Below are 21,317 nucleotides of genomic sequence, written 5' to 3'. Positions count from 1 at the left end.
CGAGACATTTCCTTCCCCCCGCGCATGCGCCGCCCTCCTGCGGCGCCGCTGGGGGATCACTTTGTGGCAGGCCCCGCTCCTGCCGTGCCTGTGAATGGATCACTTTGTGGCAGGCCCTGCGCCAGTGCGAAGGGAATGGCGTGAGCCGTGTCCCCTGCCCTCACGGCTCTGGGAGGGAGCACCCAGCTGAGGGAATGGCGTGTGCCATATCCCCATTCCTCACCGCTCTGTGAGGGGGTGTCTGACTGAGGGAATGGCCTGTGCCATCTCCCCTTCCCTCACGGCTCCATGAAGGACCAGCTGCCTCAGGGAATGGCCTGTGCCATCATCCCTCCCCTCACGGCTCCATGAGGGGATATCTGACTGCAGGAATGGCCTGTGCCATCATCCCTTCCCTCACAGCTCTGGGAATGGCCTGTGCCATCTCCCCTTCCCTCACGGCTCCATGAAGGACCAGCTGCCTCAGGGAATGGCCTGTGCCATCATCCCTTCCGTCACAGCTCCATGAGGGAGTATCTGACTGAGGGAAGGGCCTGTGCCATTGTCCCTCCCCTCACGGCTCCATGAGGGGCTGCCTGCCTGAGGGAACCATCTCCCCTTCCCTCCCGTTCCAGTGAAGGACTCCCTGCCCGAGGGAATGTTGCACTCTTAAGCAAGGTATTTATATTAACTTTTTGAGAAAGGGATTATACAGCAAACACCCTCTCTGTCTGCCATTCCAGGGTGTGAAACAAAAGCTTAGGAGAGACCTCGGAGACCTTTGAGCACCTACAAGAGGGTTGGCAAGGAAATGGGGCCAAGCGCGTTGCAGGAGGGTGAGAAACAAAAGTAAAAACAAGAAAGATTTAAATTCCAGATGAGAAATTTGTACATCACCACCACAGATGGGAGAGGTTGCCCAGAGAGGCTTCGCAGTCCCTATGGAGGTTTTCAAGGTCTGGTTAAATAAAGCCCTGAGACACCTTCTCCCCTTTCACAGGTGACCCTGCTTTAAGTCCCTTCCAACCCTAATTATCCCATGATCCCGAGATGTCATCTATGTACAGGGCTTCTCTAATTTGTAAAGGTTTTTAACCAGTGAAGCAAAATTTTCATCATTAGTAGTCCTTAATTATTTACATGTTTGCAGAGAAGCTTATCCTTTCTCTCCTGCCAGTTCCAGCCTCAGGGTGAATTAATACAATTACACGCAAATAACCGAATTAACCAGGCTCCACAATACATCCCACACTTATTTAAATGAGAAGTGCAGAATATTTCAGCCTCATCTCTCATTCTCTCAGATGAAAAACGCTGTTGCCCTCGGCACACTGGCTGCAGGACACTGGGCTGCCACTCTCCTCCACTGCTGATTCCCAGCATTGCCTGCTTTATTCCCAACGTTTTCTCCAGCATCCTGGGTTTTCCTGGCAAGTGCCTCATCCAAGTCATGACCAATCCTTGGACCCTGCTTCATTCCCTCGTTTCACAAAGTGCTGCCCACGGTGACAGAACAGCAGGTACTGCTGCATTGTGATGAAGGAATGCCATAAAACTGCCCCTCCTGAGCTACAGGCTTGGCATTAACATTCCTGGTCTGGCCACACATTTCTCCTAGGAACTTGTTTTCATACCCTTTCCATCACCCTGGGTTTTATGTTCCCACGTAAGCCGTGGATTTTTAGTGATGTGTTTATCCTCTTAGAGCTGAAGTACCAAAGGAAATTACAGCACCAGTTTTAGAGAAAACAAAGAGATTCCCCCTCCCCTCTCGATTCAAGCAGTTTCTAGACAGAATAAACAGAAATTCTCCTTTAATTCAGCACTGGCCAAGTATCACTTAGAGGGAGGTCAACTTCTTTTGGAGCTTATGATGTTCTCCTGATCAAAATTCCCTTGTTCCCAGGAAGCAGAAAATGAAATGGGGTACCTGCGAAAATGAAGATGGAACTTCACCTCTCCTCCGCATGTAAAATTTTTGGGGTCAGTTCTGTCCTCCTGGGTGGCAGGTACAAGAGCAATGTGGTCCCTCACTCTGCCCCTGTGCTGGGTCAGTCCTGGGATGAAGGGCTGGGCAATCCCAGGGGCTGAGCCCTGACATTTGGGGTGGGGATGGGCTGATGTGAGCGAGTGAGAGCACTGAGTTCTCAGGTGCCTTTGCTCTGGGTGAGACTCCCCTGAACCACACAGGGGGTTTTCCCCTCAGTGCTGATGCCCACCCTGGTTTGGGGGTGTCACCCTTTGCACATCCCGGTTTGATTTCCCTGCGACGCTGATTAAACCCAGGGCTGGGGAAGAGTCGTGTGCAAGAATTTTAACCAGCTCCTGCTTTTTAATATTCAACTTCCTCTTTGGTTTTAATTATTTTGTCCCTGCGTTTTCCCTTTCAATTTACTAAAACTCCAGAAATGTAATTAGGGAGAGGCTGAACCCGGAGAAAGCTGCCAGCGTTTCTACATCATGATTAAATGTATCAGCCGTGCCTTCAGTGAGAGGCTGAGGAACAGGAGTCTCATAATTACCTCCCTGTTATCCAGGAAAGAATCTGCCACACGTAGGGACACAGACTTATTGAAAATGCAGCACTAATTAAAATCTCATATAGGCTCCCCAGGATCGAGAGGATGAAAACAAGTTATTTCATTATTTCCCGGATTTGCCATCTTTGTTACAAAACCAAACAAACCCTTTCTAAACAAAGCCCATCTCAATCACTGGGGACACTTAATGAGGCTCTTAGAGATGCAACGGTAACAAACACATTGCAAGGTGCTGATTCCCCTCTCCTGGTACCAGGGAGACCCCCAGAACTCATTTTCCAGCTGTAAAGAGAAGGGAATGTTGCGGGAGAGCCACAAACTGGAACAGAACCGTGGCTGGCTTTGAGGGGCCAGTTTGTTTTAAATTGGAGCCATTAAGGATTCTTGATATTCCAGGCTTTTCTGGTTTAATTGTTAAATCACAGCCAGTGCTGACAGGGGTTGTGGGGGAGGGAGAGCTGTGAGATCCTGGGTGCTCCCAACCGTGGCAGTCGGAGCATCCTCCAGGGAAAGGAGCCTGGTTTGAGCTTTGCTTTCCCAACCCTTTTGCTCCAAATTTAATTTGCAGCAGAATGGCAAGTTCTGAGCAAGACACCGAGTCCAGGAGCCCCAGGTCTGAAAGCCTTCAGTGCTGGCTGGGGCAGGAGGGTGACTGAAATATCACCCACCTTTGAGAACTCCTACAAGTGTAGAGGGGTCAGGCAGCTCATTCATCCATATAAAAATAAAGCTGGGCAACTGGCTGCTTCCAGTTCCAAGGCAGAAATCCAGAAGGGTCTAGGAAGAATACAGGTGGCACTGGATGGGCTTTAAGGTCCCTTCCCACCTGGTCTAAAATTATAGGTACCTCCATTTTTTGGCCCTTTCTGACCCAAACATTCCCTGGAGTGTTCCAGTTCCAGGCTGTGCCCGTGCTCAGAGCTGTCCCAGGCTGGGCACTTCATTAATCAGCTCCTTCCTTCCTGACATTTGGATCCAGTGGCACCTGTGCCCCTCCAAATATAAAGGATGAACTTGCTCTGGCACAGCCACCACATCCAGCTTTAAATTCAGCACAAATCAGCACTTCCATGAGAAAATTCCTACCGGTGGTCACAGAATCCCAGAATTACTGAGGTTGGAAAAGCCCTCCAAGATGATCCAACCCCCACCTTGTCCCCAGCCCAGGGCACTGAGTGCCACGTCCAGTCCTTCCCTGGACCCCTCCAGGGATGTGACTCCCCCACCTCCCTGGGCAGCCCCTGCCAATCCCTGACCACCCTTTCCATGGAGAAATCCCTCCTAGTGCTGGGATAGTTCCCTTTCTCACACCCCAACCACTCAGAGCTCCTGCTATGCACATTTCTCACCCAAATTCACTCTTCTGACTTCGAAACACCACAAAACAACTTAGTCACTTTTTGCCTTGATTAAAAACTACTTCTCTTTGTGAGAAAACAAACATTGCTTAAAAAAACCCATAAATTTGACCTCCTTTAGAAAAAACTCTGACTTGGAGATTTTAATTGCAGGGAATCTGTTCCTTTTTGCTATTTTTACCTGTATTGGAAAAGTATCAAAGCTGATTTTTTTTTTAGGAGAGGAAATTATACTTTAAAATGCACAATTGTGAGGAAGTGACTCCCCAACGTCTTTGAGTTGGTGCTTTGTTTCTCCCCCTCAGAAGCATCTCCCGCCTCCCCCGATGAGCCTGCTCTTGTTTTTTAGGCTGCTTTGCTCCAGGATGCTTTTGATCCTGCCTTCATTAAAACCTCATCCTGCTGCTCCCCACCAGCCCGAACGGGCTGTGAAATGATTTCCCTTTCTCCGAGGAAGTTGTTAACTCTGGGAGCACCTGCAGGGTGGAGGAGCTCAGAGTGTTGTCAGCAATGCCCAGATTTATCCAAGATTCATCCCAGCCAGCCTTTCCCCCACAGCAGGAATCAACTCCTCAGTGTTATCCCAGCGATCTTCCCGGGTGGAGGGGTGGGAATGGGCTGAGGGTGACAAAAGACTTGGAAACTGAGGATGAGAGTCACTCTGCAGAACAGAACAGGGCACTCTGAACGAGCATAAAGGGCTCAAGCAGCTGAAAACAAAACAAAACTAAACAAAAAAAAAAGGGGGGGAAGTACAAGCAGCAAATAAAAAATAGGGACTAGTGAAGAGATTTGGTAAAGGGAGACCTGAAAGTCTGGACCTTCAGGGAGTAACAACAGTTAAGGAAAAGGGTTTTTAAGGTATCCACAAACTAAGAATTGTTCATCCCCTCAGCTCTGGGATTCAAACTAAACCACAGTTTATTATTTCTTATTTCCTGCTGGTGGAAGACAGGAGAGCTCCCTAAATCTGTGCTTTCCACACTTAAATATTAATATTCATTGTTACACTCAAATATTAACAACTAAAGATGGGCCCTGGGTGGCCCCTGCTCCTGTTCCAGCTGCAGGAACTCACTGGGGGCTCCAAACAAACCCCTTCTTTCCAACAAACCCACCCAGTTCTCTGCTGTAAAGGGGAGATCACAACATTTGATTAAAGGGGGATTCCCACCTGCACAAAAGCAAATCACCGAGTCCAGGGACCATCGTGGAAACCTTTCCCTGCTGTCCCCAAAGTTATGGACCCTCAGGATTGGCAGTTTGTTGACTTCAAAGGAATAATGACAATTCCTTGTCCTTCTTCACTGTTGTGACCAAAAAATTACCAACTCATTGATTTCAAAGGAATAATGACAATTCCTTGTCCATCTTTACTATCCTCTGACCAAAAAATTACCAACTCATTGATTTCAAAGGAATAAGGACAATTCCTTGTCCACCTTTCCCATCCTGTGACCAGAAAATCATCCCTTCCACAGTCACACCCACCTCTACAAACCCCCACCTTTCATCCCACCTCCTCTGTGCTCTCCAAACCCTGGGGCTTGTTTTGGACCCTCTGCTGATGGAGCTGGAGACAAACCCGAGGCAGAGGGAAGGAAAAGGGACAAGGTGCCAAGTTTTCCCCCCCTGTGGATCCACATCTGGGCTCTGGGACCAAACCTGCCCCTCCTTGGCTGCTGCACCAGGAGTTCCTCCTGCAGGGCCAGGGGAGGATCTGCCTGTTCTGCTCCTGGCTCCTCTCACCTCCCCAGAACCACCGGGAGTGACAGGGTTCCTGGGAGAATCCTGCCAGGAATGTTTCCCAGCAGTTGGAGTGCTGGGGATTCTCCCACAGCCCCAAACCCGCTCTGCTGGTGGCCAGAAAGGGCTGAACGGAGCAAACACGGAGGAAAACCTGGATTTTCCCCTTGGATTCGCTGCTCCCAACGACTCCAGAAGCGGAGTCACATCACGAATTAAAGAGGAGCTGCTGTTTTGTTGCTTTTCCTCCCGGAGTTCCTCGGGAATGGTTGAAATGAGAGTTCCCCCTGCTGGACACGGCCCATCCCGAGCGGGGTGTGCAGCCAAGGGAAAGCAGGAGAGAGGGAAAGGGAATCTCTGCAGAACTTCACGTTTTGTGCTTGCAGGGCTTTGTCTGAGGCCCCTCCCAAACTCCTCTCCCTCCCTGCTCTGCCTCTGCTGGGGCAGGAGCAAAGCACCACCTCGGCCACTTCCCTCTTGGAATAAGCACAGCAGGACTTGGCAGCAGGAGTTAAAGATCCCTTTGCCCAGCCTGGATTGCTGCAGGATCTGAGCTCCAGTGTCAACACTTGGGCCACTGCTCATCTCTGGAGGGCACAAAGTGCTTCCTGACACTTCACCCAAACCCCAACTTCCGCCTCTGAAGGACACTGGAGCTGTTCATGAAATGAACCAGAGCCAAGGATCTATTAAACACAATTATCTCTCTGCAGAAGGGCCTCCCCCCTCACAGGAGGGGTGGGGAGAGCAGGGAGGGAGAGGGAGAGAATTCCAGGGGCAGCTCAGGGAAGAGATCAAGGTCCCATCTGGAGGGACGAGAGGCCAAAGCCCCGAACAGATGGAGAGCAAGAGGCAGCTGCAGGAACAGCCTTTCATGTGCAAAGTTTGCTCCTTGGAGAATCCCACTCTGGAGCATCTCTGGATAACAACTCCTCCCCTCTGGAGCAGGGATGCTGTTCATTAACCGGGGCCCAATTAAGCAGGGCCCTGTAATTAACTGTTGTCCCCTCAGCTGGGCAGCTCTGGCAGCTCTGGCTGGGGGGGGAAAGAATGAATTTGGGCCCCCTGGTTAAGCAGGTTCCCTGGGAAGCACCAGGAATTCTGGGGTGGAAGGGCTGGGATGAAGGACATCGGGATCTCCCAATGGATGAACGTCCCACCGGCTGCTCCGACTCCCTCATGGAAAACCACACAGCCAGGGGGGCTTTTCTCCAACCTTTAATCCAGGGATCACTCCAGGCCACGCCAAAGAACTCACGGAATTCTGGGCTGAACCCAAAACCAACCGCAATCAAAAGTTCGGGAAGAGTGGCCATTGGCTGTTTTTCTTTAATAAAGATATGAAGGATTTGTGGTTTTTGTCCTGTTAAGGCAAGAATTTCCTGCTGCTGCTCGGCTCCGATCACAGAAAACCAACGGGAAAAAAAAGCTTAATTACGCTCCAAATTAAAGTGTTACATCTGTAGGACAACTCAGAATTAAAAAACTGAAACAAACCAACAAAAGATTCCACACAGTCTCCTCCTGATTCCCTCTCCTGAGTCCAGTTGAACAGATCTTGAGGTACAAGACAATAAATTAAAAGTTCATTCCATCTGCAGGGATCAACCAACCAACCAACCACCTCCTCAGTGCGACGTTTTCTTCACCCCCTTCCCGAATTTGGCGTCGAGGCCGAGCCCTGCAAAGACACAAAACAAGGCACGTGCACCGAAAAATGCTTTGTGTTCCTCAAACAAGGGATTTGGGGGGAAAAGAGCAGCTTGGCAGCCCCCAAACCGAGGGTGTTTGGGCACCGAGGTGCCCAGGCTGGGGGAGACACCGAAGGAGCTGTGGGAGCGTCAGGGAGGGTAACACAGGGAGCCTGCCAGAGGGAAACCAGGGATCTGCTTCCCAGACTCACCCAGGAACACCAGGATCGTGCCCACCCACTGCATGGAGCTGATGGGGTTGGCAAACAGCACGACCGAGGCCAGGATGGTGAAGAACTTGCGGGTGGTGGTGACGATGGAGCAGGTCAGGGGCCCGAAGTACACCACGGTCATGAAGATAAAACTCTGGGGGAGCAAACAGGGGCTGTTTGGCACCAGCCCCAGGCAAAGCACACCAGGGGTGGTGTTTTCAGGGAAAACCAAAGGATCTTCTCTCAAATCCCGACTGTTTGAACTCCAATCGGTTTTACAGAATCCCGGGAGGGTTTGGGCTGGAGATGATCCAGTTCCAGCCCATCCCATGGGCTGTGCAGGGTCCAGGCACAGCACAGGGTGGTCCAGCCCCACTCCAAGAGCCAGCCCAGGATCTGGGGAGTGGGGCAGGAGCACTCACCTGCCCCAGGGCGCTGGTGAGGCCGAACAGGAGGATGTTGGAGATGATGCTGGGATAACGTTCCGTGAAACTCAGGAACTCCCAGAGCTCCCCGGTGAACAGGATCCCTGGAAGACACACCAAGATGGAAAACCCTGAACTTGGGGGCCCAAAATGGCACGTGGTGCAATTCCAGTCTGTGCTCAGAGCCCCGAGGGGAGCCACGGGAAGCAGGGAGTAAATTCCAAAGTGGAAAACAACAGGAGAAAAAGCAATTACCTCCCTGGTTAATTAGTGAAAGGAGCAATCGTTAACCACAGATCAAATTCCAACAACACAGCAATTAATTAGCAGGGCTGCAGCCTGATCATCAAATCCCGGAATGGGTTGGGCTGGGAGAGACCTTTGTTGGTGCTCAGGGTGAGGGTCTGGGCAGGGGGTCCTTACCCGCCCCCAGGAACAGGGTGGACCAGAGGTTGACGTTGAGCATCATGTGGTTGGAGCCAGTCTGGTAGTGAGCCCTCATGTGGTCCTGGGACACCCCCGTGAGCCCGTCCAGGGTCAGCGACAGCAGCTGGGCAGGGACACAAAACCTCCCCTGGTTGGTCCTTCCCACAGGGAAAACCTCATTGTGCCCCTTTTTTACAGCAGCTCCCGAGCAGGAACTGATGGAAGAGGAGTTTGGTGCCTCAACACCTGAGCACAGACCCCCAGGACAGCTCAGAGCCCCCTCACACCCCGCTGCCCTCCTGAGGCACTGGGAGCTGGGAGTCCCACCTGAGTTCTGTATTTAGCACCCAGGTCCAGGTGAGCTGCACACCTGAGGCCCTGGCTTTGGCTCCCTGGGGCACAGGTGAGCTGTAACCCCCCCCGAGGTCCCTCCCTGCCCCGGGTGCCCCCAGCACTCACCAGCAGCAGCTCCCCGTAGCCAAAGACGTGGTCGTCGCCCCCGACCCCCTTTTTGGGCTTGTACAGGAACAGGGCCACACCCGCCACGATGAGCAGCACACACAGGTACTTGGCTGGGGGGTACTTCTTCCTCAGCAGGGTCACCCCTAAGAGCATCACTGCACACAAGGGACGTCACAACCCGCTCCTAAAACCCCTCACGGCGTTAAACCCCGGGGAAAGTCTCTCCTGGAAGAGTCACTGCACAGAAGGGGTGTCAAAAACTGCTCCCAAAGCCCCTCAGGGGAGTTAAATTCCCAAAAAAGTCCCTCCTAAAGCCATAACTGCAGAGAAAGGACGTCCCAAACTGGTCCCAAAGCCCCTCCTGGGAGTTAAACCCGGCCCAGCGGAGCAGCACAGGGACAGGAGATGGATCTGCCAGGGAGAAATCCCCCCAAACACACAGGAATCTGGGAATGTGCTCACCTGGAATGGGCTTACAGGACTTGCCCAGGACCTGGAAAGGAAAGAGAAGGATTGACTATCCCTATCCCACCACCTGGGATGGGAGAGATCCTGTGGGAGAGATTTGCGGGGTCTCCCCTGTGTGGGGTGGGGATTTGTGGGGTCTCCCCTGTGTGGGGTGGGGATTTGTGGGGTCTCATCTGTGTGGGGATTTGCGGGGTCTCACCTGTGTGGGGTAGCTGACGAACTGCAGGGCCGAGTTGCTGGACACCATGGCCCCCAGGTAGGAGAGGGAACAGGCTCCGTAGAGCCACCCCCGCGTGCGATCCACCCGCGCCCCATCCACGAGCCGGATCACTGCGGACACACGGACACTCAGCGGGACGGGGCACCCCGGGGACACCCCGGGCCGGGCAGGGACAAGGGAGAGCCCTCCCTGCACCCCGGGAAGGGCCGGGGAAGGGCCGGGGAAGGGCCGGGGCACTCACGGAGCTTGGCGAAGGCGGCGTTGATGACGCACTGGATGAACACGAGGGTCAGCGCGAACTTGAACTTCTCCTGCTGAGCCCCCTCCCCGTAACGGCCCCGAGTGCTGGGGAGGACGGACAGTGAGACACACGGACAGACGGGGGACAGCGGGACAGACAGAGCAGGGACAGCGAGGGGACAAGGAGGGGACAGGGAGGGGATAACGGGACAGACTGAGCGAGGACAGAACAGGGACAGACAGCGGGACAGGGAGGGGACAGAACAGGGACAGACAGAGCGGGGACAGCGGCGGCTCCATCCCGGGGCAGCTCCCGGGGACAGGAGGAGGCACCGCGCGGGTCCCGCCCGGGGGTGGCCCCGGCTGTGCCCCCGCGCCTTCCCCCGTCCCGCCCCGTGTCCCCCCGTACCGGGTGTCCCCCCGCCCCACGTGTCTCCCCATTCCCGGGTCCCCTCCGGTCCCGTGTGTGACCCCGGCCCCTTGTCCCCCCCGGTCCCGTGTCCCATCCCGTGTGTCCCCTCCCGTGTCCCGTTCCCGCTGTGCCCCGTGCCGCGCCCTCGCCGTGCCGCACATGCTCTCCTGCAGGATGCCGTAGCAGAAGTAGCAGGCGAACACGCCGAGGCAGCAGAGGGGCAGGCGGAGGCGCTCGGGGATCGCGGGGGTCGCTCCCATGTCGGGCTCCGGCAGCTCCAGCGCCACATCCCGGCCGGCCCCGGGCGGCCTCATCGCCCCGCGCCCGCGCCGGGCGCCCTCCGCGCTGCCGGACCCGCCGCGGGCCCCGGGCGGGGGCCGAGAGCGGCAAAACCCGCCGGGTCCGCGCGGAGGCTCCGCGCCGAGGCCTCTCGACCCTCCCCCGGGGCGGCAGCGGCCGCGGATCCCCCCGCCGGGCCCCCCCGGAGCGCCCCGCGGGACGGGCACCATGCGGGGCAGCCCCGGGCCGCGGGGGCCTCGGAGCGGCGCGGCGCGCGCGGGGACGCCACGGGATGTGGAGCGCGGCAATTGGCTGAGGGGAGGGGGGCGGGGCCGAGGGGAGGGTGGGGATTGGTGGGGAGCGTCGGGGAGGCCACGCCCACCGCGCCGGGTTTGCCGCGCAGGTCCCAAAGCCCGCCCGGCACCGGCCGGGAACGGACACGGGAATGGACCCCCCGGGCAGCCCCAAAATCCTCTCCATGGGCCCCGACATCCTCCAGGCAAGTCCCAGCGCCCTCCCAGTGACCCCAGAACCCTCCAGGGGAGCCCCAACCTCCTCCTCCCAAAGCTCAGCACCCCCTCCGTGCCCCCAGCACCCTCCCAGTGTTCCCATCCCTCCAGCCCAGGCCAGGCTGGGGGCTGTCCCTGCCCTCACCACCTGCCCCCAAACCCCATCCCTTAAATCCCAGAGAAGTCCTTTGGATGCCTGAAGTGTTTATTTTGTTTCCTTGGCACCGGCATTCCCAGCATTTGCAAAAAATAACCCCCCAAAGACCCCCCCTGTGACACCAGGCAGGAGCTGCAGGGGGAAGGTTCCTCTTCACAGGACGTAAAACACAAACCTCAAATGGCTTCAAAAATAAGTGTCTTTGGAAGAAAATAAAGAGTTTCTACACCAGGTATGAGAAAAGCAGTGGCTCCAAAACATCCCAGAGCCCCTGGAACAGGACTCAGCTCCCAACTCCTGCTGGGAAGAGGCTCCACAGTCCCTGTTCTGTGGGAGGGAACTCCAAAGGCATCACAGGGTGGAGCTGATGGATGTGGCTCCTCATCCTGCACAGAGTCCGAGGGTCCTGGATCCCCCTGGATGAGGCCAAAGGTCTTGGGACACCCCTGGATAAAGCTGAGGGTCCCAGATCTCTCCTGGACGAGGCTGAGGGTCCCAGATCCCTCTGGATAAGGCCAAGAGTCCTGGATCCCCCTGGATGAGGCTGAGGGTCCCAGACCTCCCTCCACCCCCAGCCCCATCCGGGCTCTCGGCTCAGGAAGTTTCTTTGGGAAGCAGCAGGATCTGTGTGTGCTGCCAGATCCCACTTCCAGGCCCTCTCCCTGCAGGACCAGGCTCCTGGAAGAGCAGGGAAGGCAGGGAGAGCAGCTCAAGGTCACCCTCAGCCACACAAAGTCCAGGAGATCGGTGGAGGCTCCAGGTTTGGAGCAGGGAAGGGGAGGCACAGCCAGGAATGTGCTGCTCTCCCGCCCTCCCTGAGGGACACAATTCCAGCCTGGCACATCCCAGGGTGGCTCCAGCCCCTTCTCCCCAGTCCCAGCAGGGACAGGAGGTGCTGGGCAGCCCCACCTGAGTGTTCCCAGAGGAGAACACTCATTCCCAGAGGAGCAGGGATTTGCCTCTGCTCTTCCCCCAGGAAACAAGGACAATCCAACTCGGGAAAGTGCTTTGGATTGGGGAGGCTCCAGGAACGAGCCCCCCCCGGCAGCGAGGGATCCACGGCACGTTGTCCTTCCCAGTCTCTGCCATCCTGGGGGGAATTCTGCCCCAATTCCCAGTCCCAGGGGCTGCCACATCCCACCTCCAAGGCACTGAGGAGCGGGAGGTGCCGGTGCCGCCCTTGCCCAGGGATTCACACCACGAGGGAGCTGAGGGAGCTCTGGAACACGACGCTCTCCTCGGCCTGGCCGCGCTTCCAGGGCTCGCAATTCCGGGTGGGAGCCGCGGGCACCTCCCCCAGGAAGGGGCTGGGGGCCGGGGGGGGCTGGCAGGGGGGAAAGGGGCCCGTGCCAGGGCCGGGGGGAGCCGGGAAGCCCCGGAGGAGGAATCCCACATTGGGGAAGAGCGGCTGCACCAGGCGGACGGGGCAGAAGGCGGAGCCCGAGGGGGTGAAGTGAACCTTGTTCTTGTCCGGGCAGGAGGGCTGGAAAGGCTGGGATGGGCTGGAGCAGCTGAGGGGACACAGAGCACATGGCATTAGGGACAGCAATTCCCAAGGGAACGGCCCAGCAGGCACAGGGAGAACAGGGGAGGTGCCAAGAGCAGCTGGGAGTGGGTACCCAGGGGCTGCTGGCCTTGAATCCCACTGATCTGTGGGAGACCCCACTGATTTGTAGGAGATCTCACTGATTTATAGGAGACCCCACTGATTTGTAGGAGATCCCACCGATTGATTTAGGGGAGAACCATCTCCCCCTCAAGAGGCCTGGGAAGTGCAGGAATCCCGGGATTCTCCCAGCACTCCCCCCTCCAGCTCCGGTCCCCAGGCCCCGAGCAGCCTTTTCCTTGGGAGCCTTTTCCCCCATCCCTGCTTTCCCAGGAGCCTCTGCTGCCCCTGCCCAGCATCCCATGGGATCATCCAGCACTTTTCCAGGGGCTCCCACACTCACAGGGTCTCCTCGAAGGCTCGGACTCTCTCGCAGCCCTCGGGAGGCTCCCGCTTGAACACGTAGCTGTGGTTGGGACGAGGGGAGGAGGCAAAGGCCAGCACTGGAGAAGGGCTGCTCCCCTCTGCGAGGGAAGGAAAAGAGGATTTGGAATAGTTTTCCAAAGAATCCAGAGGAATCCAACAGGGAACATGTTCTTTCAGACCCCCCCAGGGTGCAGGTTATGGGATGTTCAGGTGGAGAAGATGCTGAGCTCTGTCAGGACTGTCTCCCACCTCAGCTCCACTCCCAGCCCATCCCACAGCCAGGGAGGAGCAGCTCTGACCCCCCTCAGTGTCCCCCAAACTTCCCAACCCTTTTCCATGCTCACCTTTCTCCTTTGGCTCGGGCTGTGCCTCCGAGGGCCTCCCTGGGCTCTGCAGGGCTGGGGAGGGGGACAGGGAGAGGCTGTTCCAGCTGCCACTTCCCGGCTCCAGGCCCAGGGGGGTGTCCAGGGGGGTGTCCAGGGGGTTTGGCTGGGCAGGCGCCGGCGCCCTGTGCCCGTCTGGGACATCCAGGATCTGGGAAGGAGCAAAGGATTAGAGGAGCAGGAACCCCCTGGCACCTGGGAGAGCTTTGACCTGCAGGGCAGGAACTCTGTGGGTCCTTGTGGATCCCTTCCAACTTAGGAGATTCTGTGATTCCATGATAAACCCGGACATGGGACTTGTCCCCACGGCCGAGAAACAGCCCCAGGCGGAGCTTTGGGAGGGAAGAGTTTCCAAGAGAAGATTCCAGACAGTCCGTGACCTTCACTCACCCTCAGCAGCTCCTCATCTCCCTGTTCCCTCACAAACACCTCCTCCAGCTCCTGGTTCAGCCCTTCCAGGCTCCTGTGCAGGCAGGGGCTGAGCCTCAGCACGGGACACGGAGAAGGGAAGCCCGAGGGAGAGTCCTGCAAGAGTTGGGAATGCCGGGAATTAGAGCTGGATCTGCACACCCTCAGCTCCCAGGGCTCAGCCAGAGCCCCCTGGGCTGGGAACACTGACAGGAGAGTCCTGGGAACTCCGTGAGTGTGGAGGAAATCCTAGGAATGTGCTGGAGAGGAGAAATCCTCCCTCCTCGGGCACGAGAGGCCTGAGGAAAGCACAGCCCAGGAGGTTCGGGGCCCTTCCCAGGGGGATTTTGCTCTGCCCCTCGCTGGGATGGGAGGACAGGGAGCAGGGGGGGTGTGGATGTACCTGGAGTGATCCACGGAGCATGTGATCCCCCGGGAATGGGCAGCTCTTCTCCCTCTCCTTCCCATTCCTGCCGCTGAGCTTCGTGCGCTGGAGCTGCTGCTTCAGCTTGGCAATCTGGGACACTTGGGATCAGGGTGGGAGCAGGATAACGGCCCCAAACAACCCCAAACAACCCCCCCAACCAACACCTTCCCCAAACCAACACCCCCAGACCAACCCCCCCAAATCAACACCTCTCCAAACCAACACCTCCCAACCAACACCTCTCCAAACCCATCCTCCTCCTCCTCCTCCTCCTCCTCCCCCTCAGCCCCTTTGGCAGTGCCAGAGCGGACACAATCCCAGGAGCAGCAGCTCCAAAGATGGGCCTGGAGTTCTCCCAAGGCCTTGTCCCCTGTGCTGCTGCAGTGTGGGCAGAGCTGTCCCATGGTGGATCCGGGTTATCCTCCCCCCACAGTGAGGATTCCCTGCTGGAACCACCCACAGCACCCGGAGCTGCCCCGGAGGGAGGCCCCAAATCCCCTGCAGTTGGATCCCGGGGTCAGGGCTGGGACAAGGGCTGGGGGCTCATTCCCAAAGCTTTCCTGGCTCCCTCCCTGCCCAGCCCAGCCCGGGGTCTCCGTTACCTCCCGTCGGTGCTCGGAGCTGCCCCTGGCACTGCCCGGCCCTGCCGCCGCCTCGGGCCACCACTGCGGGGTCTGGGGTGAGAAACAGGGCTCAGGACACTCACAGGGCTGAGGACAATCACAGGGCTGAGGACAATCACAGGGCAGGGCTTCAGAGGCTGCTCCTGGAGCCTGCAGGCGCTGGGATCCCCCCTGCCCTGGGCTGGTCCCCCCTCCTCAACACAAGGCTCAGTAATGGTGGAACTGGGGAACGGGTTGGGTTGGAGGGACCTTAAAGCACAGCCAGGTCCTGCCCCAAGGGCAGGGACACCTTCCACCAGCCTGGCCTTGGGCACTGCCAGGGATGGGGCAGCCACAGCTCCTCTGGGAAATCCAGTCCAGCCCCTCCCCACCCTCCCAGGGAGGAATTTCTTCCCAATATCCCACCTAATCCTACTCCAGTTTGAACCCAATCCCTGTGTCCTGTCACTCCAGGCCCTTGGGAACAGTCTCTCTCCATGTTTCTTGTTCTGGAGGGCTCCAAGGTGAGCCCAGTCCCAGGGTTTGGGCTGCAGATGGAGCAGAGGGAGCAGCTGCTCCCCCAGCCCCAGGACTGGCAGCTCTCCCCGTGTTCCCAAAAGCAGCTCCGCTCTGCAATCCATGGAATCAGGGCTGGGAATGTGATCAGCAAAGGGCGTGAACTTCCTTCCCTGCCCTCGGCCCTCTCCGGGCTCGGAGCAGTCCCCAAGCACGTTCTATAAAGTTATTTCTATTTCCATATAAAGCCAGTCCTGGAGAAGGAAGAGGCCTCCAACCCAGGCCCAGGGAACTCCAGCTCTGCCCCATCAGTCGGAGCTGAGCAGCACAAGGGGATAAAACCCTTCCTAGAACATTCCCGCCGGGAATTCCTGCCCGTGTCCGTACCTGGGTGGCTTTGTCCCTGGTGCAGGGGGGGGTGTCCCTGTCCCGGGGCCACTGTCCCAGCAGGTACGAGCCCAGCAGGGTGTCCAGGGAGCAGGTCCGGCGGGAACGGCCCGGCTGCTCCAGGGCCACGGCACAGGGAACGCTGGCTGGGGGAGAGAAACAGGGATATGGGCTTCCAGAGCCATGGGAACACAACAGCTGCCTTGGAATAACGGGATACCAGCACAGGGAATGCTGGCTGGGGGAGAGAAACAGGGACATGGGCTTCCAGAGCCACTGGAATACCACAACAGCTGCACTGGAATAACGGGATACCAGCACAGGGAATGCTGTCTGGGGAGAGAAACAGGGATATGGGCTTCCAGAGCCATGGGAACACCACAACAGGAGGAGGAGGAGGAGGCAGCTGGAGTGTCCCTTTCCCAGCCCGGGCTCTCCCAGCCCCCCAGGGAGCCCCAGTTGCCCCTTGGCCACGAGCCCCAGGGTTGGGGCCCTTTTCTGGGCCTCTGGAGCTGCTGGATAACAGGCCCAGCCCGTATCTCCAGGAGCCACTTGGCCGCTCCCAAGGCCCTGGAGCAGCCCCAGAGCAGAGCAGGAAATGGGGTTAAAAGGGACAAGAGTTCAGTGCTGGAGGTGGAAATTTTCCTTATCCCTCCTCTTTCCCAACCCGTGAGCTCAGAACTTCCTAAACAGCCTCTCCAGCCCAGCCCAGCTCTGCATCCAAACCAAGAAAAAAGAGTCTCCAGCAAACTCCTAAACACTTCCAGGGCCTCTTTTCCTCAGGAATCCTCCTCGGAGCCGAAGCAAAAAACGATGCAAGGAGAACATAAAGTTCCCATTTCTACTTTCCTGACAGTTGTGAAAGTTCCTTCCTTCCCCCCCCGGATTTCACCCACCTTTCACACCAGAGTGTTCACAAATGTGGGGACCTGAAGGTCCATCCTAAACTGACTCAGTATCAAATAACACACTTAAATATAATTAAATATAATTTAACCATGATGAGCCTTGGCCAGGCAGGGAGGCTTTCCATGGATTCTGCCATGCCAGGGTGGATCCAGTGGGTTTGGATGCAGTTTTCAGCTTCCTGGCTCATCAAGAGCTTCAAGATCTCATGGAGAAAAAACCCATTTCATCCCAAATGCAAGAGAATTTACATCCAGTGGCAACGCTGGGGTAAAACAACCAGGGGGTGTGGGGAGAAAAAGAACAATTCCCACGGGAAGGGGCTTTAGGAAGGAGAATGAACCTGGGATTTACAGTGGGATGCAAAGGCAACACACACAACCCTCCTCAGGGTCCTCAGGCTCTGCAGAGGACGGGCTCCAGGTCCCTCTCAGTGTTTGAAACCAATAATCCTTCTGTTTGTGAGTGCAGGAGCTTCCCAAAGGACACAGCATCTGGAGAGATTCCTGAGGGAATTCCTGGGGGACACCAGCAGTTCTCCAATGGTTTTTCAGGGTTGTTTGGGATGCAGCAGCTCCTCCCAGCCCGGCTCAGGGAAGAACCAGAGCTGAACTCTTCACCTTCCCCTTAATTCCTTCCAAGTTTGGCTTTGAAATGCCAAAACCATCTGAGGAATTCCTGCACCATCAAAGCCCTTCGGGGGAGGTTTCCTAAATCCAGGCTGATGGGAGGCACAGCTCCAGTGGGATCTCCAAGCCAGGCCACCCCCTCCCCATGGACACAGGCTGGCTGGGTGGCTGCACCTCTGGAATTCAAGGAACAACTAGGAAAATGCTCTCAAGAGGAACAGGAGAGGGGTAGGAGCCAGCAAAAACTTATTCAAACTTCAGATTTTTAGGAGCTGCTCACTCAGATCCTGGAGAATTCAGGAGCTCCCAGGATTCCCCATCACCTGGATCAGGAGTGAAACCCCAGGGAACACACAGAGCTCCTCCCAATCCCAGAGAACTCCCAGAGCTCATCCCACCTGTCCCAGCAGCACCTCCCCTGGACAAGCAGATCCCAGGGATCTGCCCCTGAGGAGGATCCAGCTCTCTCCCATCCCTGCAGACAGAGGGATTTCAAACCTGCCCCTGACCCCAAACAGCACATCCAGGCCTTTTGAACCCCTCCTGGAGCTCCTTCCCAGCACTCCCAGCCTCTCCTTTCAGGGAAGCCCTTGGAGAGGCTCAGCAGCTGCTCCTCAGCTCAGTGGGATCCTGTATTCCCAGAGCAGCTGCAGGATCAGCCCTGGATCAGCCCTTTCCCAAACCCACCGGGATCCCCAGCCCTGGAAGGGCTCAGGCAGCAAAGCCAAACGAGGAAAGATGGGATAACTCTCAGTGTTTCCATGCTGAGCTCCCAAAAGGAGCAGGAGTGTGAGGAGATGAACCCCCATCATCCCAGTTTTGGGTCCAGTCCTGCCCAGTTTGTGCTGCAGCTCCCACACACTCCGGGAGCACATGGAAGGGAGGGGAGCAATGGAAACTCCAACCCTTCCAGAGCTGCAGGGAAACCACTGGGATGAGCAAGAGGAAAAATCCAAGCTCCAATCCCAGAGCCTGCACAGCGAGGCACAGAGCCAGCGAGGAACGGAGCTCCAGCCACTTTGCCCTGGGAAAGCTGCATGGGATCCGTGGAACTCTGGAGCGGGGACAGCCCAGAGCTCCAGCACAGCCCCGGGATGACAGCCCGGCTCCCATTCCTTCGGGATTTCCTCGATTTTCTCGGAGCAGCAAAGTAATTGCCCAATTAACAGCAGCTTCACCTCCATTTCGCCGCCGAGAGGGGGAGGCTGGCACTCGAAAGGATTATTTCATTAACTCGTTTCAAGTGTAAATTGAGCAGAAAGCTTTTTAACAGCTCCTCTGGTCGATCCCAGCCCTGCCAGCGGCGGGAAGGAGGGAGCCTGGAGCAGGGACACTTCGGGAAGGGCCATTCATTCTCCCTGGGGAATTCCCAGCAGAGCAGATTAAACACCCTCTGCACCGAGCGAGGGACCAGCACCAAATTCAGCTGGAGAAATCTCTCCCCCTGTCCCACAACTCTGATCTCACGTTTAACCCCCAAAGCGTTTCACTGCTATTTTAACACTCCGTGAGATAACGAGCAGCCAAAGCAGCAACCCCACATCCAAGAGCAGCCCCGGGAACTGCCAAAAGTAACACACACACACAGAGAAAAGCCAAAGACTATTATTAGGCCGCTAAAAAGTTATATTTAAGCATTCCTGAAGCGGTCAGGGAGAGCTCAGAAGTGCAATTAGGGACGAATTACCATCGGGGCAAACCCAATTCCTGCTTTTTATCGAGACGGATCAGCCGCACGAAACACAGGGCTCGGGTTTGGGGGGTTTTTTTGGTGACACCACCTCGAAACGGGCAACTCCTTGTGAGGGGAGAAGCAGCGGGGGCTCGGTGCCCGCGCTTGGGGGTCCCAGCCCAGGGGGACCCATCCAGGGGGGCCGAGTGTCCCCTCGCTCCCCGTCCCTGTCCCCAATGCTCTGCCCTCGCTTCTCCCACTTCCCTTTCGCTTCCACCCCCGCACCGTCACTGCGGAGAAGCCTCGGGGGGGGCACACGGATGGCCGAGCCCGGCCCTGCCCGCACAGCCCCGGGACCCCCCGAGCGGGTGCCCGGGGCGGAGGGGCCGATCCACGACCCCCGTGCCCTGCGGGTGCCGGGGCCAGGCGGGGTCCCCCCGTTACCTGCGCGGGCCCCGTCTCGGCGGCGCTGCTGCAGTTGGAAGGGGACGGTGGCGCGGAGCGGGTGCAGCCCCCCGGGGCCGGCGCGGCCGGAGGGCGCAGCGCCCACCCCCGCCATGTCCCGCCCGCCCGCCGCTCTGAGCCCCCCGCGCCGCCCGCGCCCCTTATGAGCGCTCGGGGGCGGGGCCTGCGGGCGCAGCGCGGCGCTCATTGGTTACCCAGCTGCCAGCGCCCCGCCCACACCGAGGGGAAGCCAATGAGAGCGCTCGGCGCGCTCCGCCTCGCACGCGCCGCGGCTGCGGCCAATCAGGACTGCCAGGAGGCGTCACTGCTGGCGGCAGAGCCAATCAGAGAGAGAGGGGAGCGCGAAGCCACGCCCCTTGCCCCGCCCACAGCAGCGCCTCAGCCAATCAGTGCAGGGCAGAGCCCACGCGGTGACGGGTCACGTGGGCGGGGCCGGTTCCTCTTTCACCTTTTTGGGAGGATGGGAACCGATCCCGATCCTAATCCCAATCCTGCCTCGTCCCCCTCCCACCCCATCCCTGGAAACACCGGGCACGGCCATCTAGGGCTTTCCCGTCCCTGAGGAAGCGGCGACGAAGGAGAGCCGCAAAATGAGGCAAAAAAGCCTAAAATCAGTCAAAAATGACCGTGCGGGCCGTCAGCACCGGCCCCATGGCCCCGGCTCCATCCCAGCCCGATGTCTGAGAGGCTCAGGAGCTGTTCACCAGTTTTCCCGGATTTCTCCCTTTTACCATCTTTTTAGGGATTTTCCCCTCTCGCCACCTCTTTAGGATTTTTTTTCCTTTCACCACGGGGCACAACAAGGTTGTTATTTGCCTTAAAACCAGAAAAACCTGCTGTGGAAAACTCTCCCCCAAAGTTCTACTGCTGAGAGAACTCCCAGTTTGGGGCACCCACCCCCCTGAACCATCTGAAACCCCAGATATCCCCCTGCAGCCCCTCCCAGGCTGAAGGAAGAGATAATATAGATATAAAATATATATATATATATATAAAATATGTAATATATTATATATAAATATACATAACATATAATGTTAAAAATATATAAATTATATATAAATATATAATACAATATATATAAGTATATTTATATATATAAATATATAAAATATATATTGTCCTGGGTAGGACAACAGGAATGCTCAGGATTTTGGGGAGGTGAAGTTGAAGCTGGAAGTACCAAAGGACAGGTTTTTGGGGAATGTGGTCCCACAGCCCTTTCCAGGATGAGGTTCCTCCATCTGGCCCTGCAGTCCCACACCTGGAGGGTGGAAAAGGTGCTTCCAACCTGCCCCAACTCCCCATTCCCTGACCTGCTGCTCCCTGAGCATCACTTCTGATCCCACCTTCATTCAACCCTTGGAACTGGGATCACACTGTTTGATTCCTTGCAAAGACATCCCAGCACAGGCTTTTTCCTTGTTCTGGTCCCCTAAAACACACTTTTAGTCCTCAGATAATCAGGGAATTCCAGAATGGTTTGGGTTGGAGAGGAGGGAGGAACAGGATGGACCAAAGGGAGCATCCCCCCCCAGCTGAGCATCCACCCCCCAAACTGAGCATCCACGCCCCAAACCGACCCCCTAAACTGATCATCCCCCCAAACTGATCATCCTCCCACCCCAAACCGACCCCCTAAACTGATCATCTACTCCCAAAACCGATTCACTAAACTGATCTTCTGCCCATCAAACTGATCATCTCCCCACCCCAAACTGATCAACCACCAAACTGAGCATCCACCCTCCAAAGTGGTCAGCCCCCCAAACTGAGCATCCCCCCCCAAACTGAGCATCCCCCCCCAAACTGAGCATCCCCCCCCC

General features: G+C 56.9%; 2 protein-coding genes and 2 long non-coding RNA genes across 8 annotated transcripts in view; 1 reads left to right on the top strand and 3 right to left on the bottom strand.

Moving 5' to 3' along the window:
* The first annotated feature begins 446 nt into the window (after positions 1 to 446).
* On the top strand, positions 447 to 2,175 carry LOC113974195. Its single transcript, XR_003536475.1, has 3 exons — positions 447 to 657; positions 1,284 to 1,499; positions 1,886 to 2,175. It is a non-coding gene; the product is annotated as an uncharacterized LOC113974195 (long non-coding RNA).
* A 4,882-nt stretch (positions 2,176 to 7,057) lies between these two features.
* SLC35B1 (solute carrier family 35 member B1) lies at positions 7,058 to 10,493 on the bottom strand. The gene is made up of 9 exons (XM_027697120.1): positions 10,339 to 10,493; positions 9,769 to 9,872; positions 9,507 to 9,637; positions 9,302 to 9,332; positions 8,837 to 8,994; positions 8,375 to 8,501; positions 7,949 to 8,055; positions 7,527 to 7,680; positions 7,058 to 7,304 (listed from the first exon to the last, which is right to left on the bottom strand). The coding sequence occupies exons 1-9, from the start codon at positions 10,491 to 10,493 to the stop codon at positions 7,252 to 7,254; spliced, it is 1,020 nt and encodes a 339-aa protein (XP_027552921.1). The 3' UTR covers positions 7,058 to 7,251.
* Positions 10,494 to 11,154: 661 nt separating this feature from the next.
* Positions 11,155 to 19,585, bottom strand: FAM117A (family with sequence similarity 117 member A). Of its 5 annotated transcripts, none has more exons than XM_027697082.1 (8): positions 19,471 to 19,585; positions 15,820 to 15,965; positions 14,917 to 15,060; positions 14,291 to 14,404; positions 13,870 to 14,004; positions 13,441 to 13,630; positions 13,074 to 13,194; positions 11,155 to 12,635 (listed from the first exon to the last, which is right to left on the bottom strand). In XM_027697082.1, the coding sequence occupies exons 1-8, from the start codon at positions 19,583 to 19,585 to the stop codon at positions 12,317 to 12,319; spliced, it is 1,284 nt and encodes a 427-aa protein (XP_027552883.1). In that variant the 3' UTR covers positions 11,155 to 12,316. The 5 variants fall into 5 exon arrangements, with proteins under 5 accessions (XP_027552883.1, XP_027552884.1, XP_027552885.1 ...); XM_027697083.1 differs by having other exon boundaries at positions 14,917 to 15,042; XM_027697084.1 differs by having other exon boundaries at positions 14,917 to 15,024.
* Positions 19,586 to 20,618: 1,033 nt separating this feature from the next.
* Positions 20,619 to 21,317, bottom strand: part of LOC113974181 — a 7,961-nt gene continuing 7,262 nt past the window's right edge. Inside the window, exon 5 of the long non-coding RNA XR_003536473.1 lies at positions 20,619 to 20,926. This is a non-coding gene — a long non-coding RNA (uncharacterized LOC113974181). The remainder of the gene's footprint in view (positions 20,927 to 21,317) is intronic.

The sequence above is a fragment of the Neopelma chrysocephalum genome, unplaced genomic scaffold (genome assembly GCF_003984885.1).
Source record: "Neopelma chrysocephalum unplaced genomic scaffold, ASM398488v2 Primary Assembly neopelma1_118, whole genome shotgun sequence".
NCBI lineage: Eukaryota > Metazoa > Chordata > Aves > Passeriformes > Pipridae > Neopelma > Neopelma chrysocephalum.
Note: the sequence above shows the minus strand (reverse complement) of the source record. Positions and strands in the feature narration are given on the sequence as shown.